At 43.2% G+C, this 6441-nt stretch overlaps 1 protein-coding gene across 1 annotated transcript; it reads right to left on the reverse strand.

The window, feature by feature from the left end:
* Nucleotides 1-55: 55 nt before the first annotated feature.
* On the reverse strand, nt 56-6143 carry CAMLG (calcium modulating ligand). Its single transcript, XM_021549476.2, has 4 exons — nt 5975-6143; nt 4441-4895; nt 3505-3570; nt 56-1789 (listed from the first exon to the last, which is right to left on the reverse strand). Exons 1-4 carry the CDS (start codon nt 6135-6137, stop codon nt 1598-1600), a joined length of 876 nt encoding a protein of 291 aa, XP_021405151.1. The 5' UTR covers nt 6138-6143; the 3' UTR covers nt 56-1597.
* Between the last annotated feature and the right edge of the window lie 298 nt (nt 6144-6441).

Raw genomic sequence — 6441 nt, forward strand, 5'->3', positions numbered from 1 at the left:
TTTATCTGATTAAAATTTATGGTGAGGATTAAAATTCATAGCTTTTTACAGGTACTGGTGTAGGGATTTTTCCAATTTATTTGTATTACATTTGGGCATATAAATAGAGAATCAGAACAAGTAATTTTTAAGTAAACTCATTATTTATGTATCTCAACTTTATCTTAAATTACTGTAATTTCAGTTTTCTGAAATTACTATCTAATATAAATAAATTTAAAGTTGCTGAATCAATACCTTTGCTGAAAAACCTAAGTCAGAATTTTCTGCAACCCAGCCCTTTATATCTGTAATATAATACTCACCATAACAGAACCAGTTTAAAAAAACCCCATGAAAATGGTCAAATCAAAACATAAGGTTCTTGTATTCAGGCCACAAACATGTCTCTAATTTAAAAGTCAAGAAAGCATCACTAAAATTGCAGGAGGAAGCTTTAACAAAAAATAATCAACTGAAAGCTGGGCCATTTAGAGAGATACAATTAAACACATCTGCGCCCTAAAAGAACCTCTGCAGGCAAATACCAAGTTAAATATGTAGTTTACTATGCTAAAAATAGGCAACAGCCTATACTACCTGAAAGTCCAGACTTTAAAAAGAAAACTACAAGCTGAAAACACTACCAAATTTCGCTTCAACAGAGATTTTCAGAGATTATCAGTGTTTAAATTGACTATTTGGAATGACACTTCCTCTCACTGTGCAAAATTCCTAAGAGATTGAAAACAAAACTGTATCCCTTGTAAGTTTTACAAACACTAGAGCAAAGATTTGATACTGCAGGCTGGGTGCCAATATGTAAAATTCTCATGAGACAACTGGTAACATAAAAAAAAAAGTATCAGTACAGGTGTGAGCTGCACTAGGATTAGGTTGCTGGAAACTCATAAACAGATGTGGTTAGTTCTATTTTTTCTTACTTTTTGAATAATGACCTTTATAAGCACCAAGACCTTCTTGTTGTTGGTTTTGCCCAGCTCTTTTCCACAACAATCAAATTAAGTTAATCACAATCACAACAAGTAAAATATGGCAAGGCAGGGATAAGAACAACTAAGTGGCAAGTTTCACCAACATTCTCCAGAAAGCAGCTACTTGGTTTAACATTCTGAACTTGAACATTTGAAAAGAATACAGGGATTTCTTTTCTTTAGAGCTTTCTGTAAAAAATGGGAACACCAAAAAATGAGCAGGTCTTGTTAGCTATAGTCATACAGGATATACACATATATATGGTTCTGCTGGAGGGAATTCTTTTCTTGTTCTCACTGAAAAGAACAAAGGCAGCTTTGTAAATGTTTATGAAGGAGGCTGAGAAGGGTGTCATCTAACTAAAACAAATAAATCATCCACTGTCACTTGCATCCTAATCTTCACATTTGTAATATGTAGACACAGTATTTAAATAAACTGAACCAACACAACTGGCAGTCTGGGACCCTGCTCTCCCTTTCCCAAAATTATTGGATTTAAGGCCCCTTTCAAGCATTCTAACAGGTAAGAATTTTAATGAAGGTTTAGACCTGCCTGCACAGTCAAATGTTAAAAGGAACAGAAAGCTTTAGTGTAGCTACTGTGTGGAATTCTACAGTCATCATGGTACTTCAGAGCCAAAAACCAAAATAAGTTCATGGCAAAAGATAAAAGTAAAGAAATAGACACAAAGGTCTGTGAAAACATCTCCCATTTTGCTGTAGGTGTCCATGGAGCGACTGATCACTTCTGCAGGGATTCCAGAGAGGAGAAGAGCAGCAGTCAGTACTGTTGTTTTCACCTTCTTCTCACACTAGAAGGGAAAGAAAACCAATATCATGTTAGTTCTCCTAATCCAATTCTGCTTTACATGTCACCGATGTTGTGCTAATTTCACACGTTCCAAATGCGTTGTCAGAGTAGCAGGTTTGCATTGATCCTGTCCAGACACACTCCAGGAGTCACAGCACTTATCCGAGACACAGATTCCTGCTGTGATGGATCTACCAGTGACAGGCTGGCTAACAGCAGATAAAATTCATCCTGGATATTCTGCCTCCTTCACACTACTTCTCCCAGCAGGCTGAGATGTGAGGCTGGGCAGCTGCTCCTGCATGAGTGGGAACATTCCCAGACAAGGGAAATCTAGGTGTAAGGAGCCAAGCCTGGCATCTCCACTGTCAGAACTCGATTAATCCATTCCACTATTCAGCAAAAAACAGAATCCCAGAATGGTTTGAGTTGGAAAGGACCTTAATGCTCATCTCATTCCAACCCCCTGTTATGAGACACCTTCCACTAGACCAGGTTGCTCAAAACCCCAGAAATATTGTTAAGTTTTCTAAGAAAAAAATTATTTAGAGTTGAAAACCAACTTTTCTGTTTTAGAACAACTTACTTTGGTAGTTTTATCCTCTGAACTCAGAAATGCTCCAAACTTTTGAAAGCTGTTCCATCCTTAAGATGAGGAATCCCAAGGATGCAAGTCTGACATGCAGGAAAAGGTGATAGTAGCTGAAAATTCTAATAATTTGATGATAATTGCTGGATATTTTAATTTAATCCAATCTAAATTAGGCTTTCTGAATATTTCTGTGTTTCATGGGAGAAAAATGAAGGTTAACAAAGGGATTGACCTCACCCACCCACGTCTAACTGCAGTAAAAGCAAATTGTGGAAAGGAGCCACCTCTTGAATTCTGAAACTGAAGGGTGGATTTTAAGTACACAAGAAACAAGATCAAGGTGATGTACCAGATGAGCTGGTGCAAATCTAAGGCTAATCTTACTGTTTTGTGTTGTGACACATCAGCTTAGAATGACTATTATGATATGCTTAACTACAAAACAACTGCTGATTTATTCTGATTTTCTACAAGTAATCTATTATTCCTTTTAAAATGCAAATTTTCCCTTTTAACTGTGGATTGAACATCATTCAATCCCACTCTGCACCACAGAACTGACAAAATCATCAACCTAACAAATGCTTAAGGAACAATTACTTGTTGTAAATATATAAAGCAAGTGGTATAGCAAATCTTGCTAATAAGCAGCAAGTTTCACACACAGATAAATGTCTCATTTCAAGCTGTCATTTAAACCAATACCAGCAGTGGAAAAAACTCAACATTCTGCCTCATTTTTTAACAACACTCTCCCAGATTTCATTGGGATATTATATGCAGAACAGCTGTTTAGCAAAACAAATAATAACCGGGGAAGGGCATGGTCTAGAAGAAAAGCAAGTTTCCTGAAGACATGAAAGAACTACCTGGATTTCCTGGTCAAACACTTTGAATTAGGCTACAGCTACACAAGCTGCTAGTTTTCACTGCAGCTTTTAAAAATATCCTGGACTAAATCTGGAAAGATTAAAAACTAGTATAAACTATCAGCGCTGGTCATTCAACTATACAGTTTAAAACAAGGGAAGAATACTTCACATGCATCGGTCCTAAAATACAATCTAAATACAAGTTTAAACTTAAAACACCTCAAATTAATCTAATTCTGAAAAAAAAATTACCTTTGGAAAGTACTTGGACAGTCCCATGTAAGCAAGTTGTAGAGTAAGAAACGGTGCAAATATTGACTGAAGGAACAGAAAAGAATATATAAAAATTAACTTGGTCAGAATAGCTAAGAAACACAAAGATTTAATGCTTCCAAAGCAGAAAAGAAAATTATTAGGTAAAAATTAATTTGTGGAACAGAGCAAAGTTGTTCTTGAATACTAAAAATCTAAGTAGACAAGTTACATGCCAAAAATAAGGTTCTGCCTAATATTCATTGAGCCAAAAGAACTGAAATGGCAGAAGAGAACAGCAAAGTGCAAAACTGAGCCCAGGGATCCAGGAGCTGTATGGCTGCAGCTGCATCACACCTCTGTGCTTTTGTTCTCGCTGGCACTGGGAATACTGAGGAACTACTGATAAATGAGTATCTTGGTACAACTATTATTCTTAGAATCACAGAATTATTTGGGTTGAAAGTGGCCTGAAAAGCCATTTCATTCCAAACCCATGGGCAGGGATACTTTCTACAAGATCAGGCTGCTTCAAGCTTCATCTAACCTGGCCTTGGACACTTCCACAGATGAGAGCTCTATTCTTACTCTATTATTCTTTTGTAGACCCTAAACTCGAGGAGCAGCTGACTCATATGCTCACCAAGATAGGAATAAACATGCAGGGCATTTAAGCTGCAACAACTATTCCAGTGTTCCACAACAACACACACAACAGACCAAATGTGCTGCTCTCAGTGGTTACACAGTGGCTGTATTTGTAGCAGATAAATCTCATAGAATTCAGCATTTTTTTTTAGGTTTTATATAATTTTTGGAAATATAGAGTGCCTGAAGTTCCCAACTGGGTCGTTACCAATAGACTTCAGCCCCAGATATTTCCCAGTAACTTGCACCAAGCAGCAAGCCCCAGCAGGACTGTGTCCCTGAACTCACCAGGTACTTGCACACGAAAGCCCTGACCACGATGGCGAGCAGAGCACACCCCAGCAATCTGAAAATGCGGAAAGAGTCAAACTCCTCCGCCGCATTCCCGTTCTCCTGGCTCGGCTTCTCACTCATCAGCTGGTTCCTCAGCTTCAGAGCTTCATCAAACCTGGACAGGTACTGCTCCAAGCCATGTCTCGGTGGCCGTGGTGCAGCCTCAGAGGGCAGCTCTCCCCTGTGACGCTGACGGAGCTCGCCTGTCCCCTCGGTGACCAGCTCTGGGGCTTTACCAAACAAGTCCTTGTCCCCTCTGAGCTCTGCCATGCTGCCCGCATGCTCGGTCGAGCCTGTCACGTTACACATAGAATCACCAAGCACAATCCGCTTGGAAACTGAAGGAATGGAAAGGGAGTTTGATTTCTCTTGCTCGTGCTGAAGCTTTAATTCTGTGTGACCTTCATCATCTAAGGAAGAAAAATAAAAACAGAGTTACGCATGCTGTGTACATGGAACAACACTTCAGCTACACTGGGTCAGGATCCTGGGCCTCTGCTTCCCAAGAGAAAAGACACATTTATGATTAAAGAGGGCACTCTTCATGGAGCAGACACAAGACATAAAGCTGTGCAATGCAGGTCAGAAGTTGAGGCAATAGAGATATTAAAACACTGAGCTTCCTTAAGCAAGAGCACTGCACACACAAACAGAAAGATCCAAATACATGGACTGAAATTAAAAAAAAAAGACAAAGATTTGCAGAAAGTGACCCAACCAAAAGAGCACTAATACCTGACAAAGAAGCAGACAAGAGAAGTGCACTTTAGCTTGCTGTTCTACTGTCAGAGGCAGAGCAGTGTTAATCTGTTCTGTATGAAGCCTGAAGACCCATCTTACAGAGACAGAGGTGAAGGCAGAGAGCAAAAGGCAAATCAAGAGCATGTCTGGACCTACCACAGAGCAAGAACTAACACTTCAGGAATTCTTTTCAGTGTTAAGTCAGACTGATTCACAGCTCATGGGCATCCTTATAAACCAAAATCTGAGAATTTTTCCTGACAAGACAGCCCATTTGAAGAATGTACAGAGATATAAGTGCACTACCCAGTATATGGCTCTGCAAGAAAATTCTGCGTAACAACCACAAACATCTATGTCACTATCCAAATGTGAGATAACTTGGCTATAAAAAGCCAGCTATGAAAGGCAACAGCTACTGACTAAAAACATGGGGGAAGCTCATCGATTCTTCAACTAAAAAACCTACTTGCAGTGAAATGACAGCTTGTATGCTCGCTGTCTAGGGACCGTGCCGGGCCCAAGTCCCGACCTTTCCGGCGGCACAGGGATTTTTTGGGCGGGTCCCTGGCGGAGCAGGGCAGGTCGTGCTGTGGAAGCATCCCTGCGGACGGAGGCGGCACTGAGGGGAGCCAGCCGCTCCTGCTCACCAGGGCACCGCGGGCAGCGCTCACGGCCGGAGAGGCCGAGGCGTCACCGCAGCCCCGGAGCCCTCACACAGCCCCGCCGCACCCGCCACGGGGCTCACCCTTGCCCGCCGCAGGCCGGTGGAAGCCCATGATGCGGTTGATCCGCTCCTCCGAGTTCATGAGCAGCTTCCTGCGGCGCAGCTCTGCGCGGCGCTGGGAGGCCGAGAGCCCCGCGGGGGGCCCCGGCGGTGCGGCCGCCGCTCCCGGGCCGCCGTCCGCCATCCCCGGCACCGCAGGCCCGCCGCCGCGGGCCCGCCCCGCCCACCGCGCAGGCGCCGGCGCCGCCCGCCTCCAGCCGCTGAAGCGGGCGCCGCCATTTTGCGTAGGGGCAGGAGAAGGGCGGGGCGCGCTGGGAGAGCGCTCCGCGCGCCCCTCTCTGACGGCGCGGCGCCCGCACTCAAGATGGCTGCCGCGGCCTCAGGCGTGACGTCAGGGTGCGGGGGTGGGAAAGGGCGATGGTGGCGCTGAGGGGAGGCGGTGACGGGGACACACACGGGACAGCCCCGAGTCTGGCACGGCACCGCCG

Source organism: Lonchura striata, chromosome 15 (assembly GCF_046129695.1).
Source record: "Lonchura striata isolate bLonStr1 chromosome 15, bLonStr1.mat, whole genome shotgun sequence".
Taxonomy (NCBI): Eukaryota; Metazoa; Chordata; class Aves; order Passeriformes; family Estrildidae; genus Lonchura; species Lonchura striata.

Coding starts and splice junctions, on each gene's coding strand:
- CAMLG (XM_021549476.2), bottom strand. CDS start 6,137: ATGGCGGACGGCGGCCCGGGAGCGGCGGCCGCACCGCCGGGGCCCCCC. Junction 4,896..5,974: donor CCGGCCTGCGGCGGGCAAGG/GTGAGCCCCGTG, acceptor TTTCTTCCTTAG/ATGATGAAGGTCACACAGAA. Junction 1,790..3,504: donor TGTCCAAGTACTTTCCAAAG/GTAATTTTTTTT, acceptor TTTCCCTTCTAG/TGTGAGAAGAAGGTGAAAAC.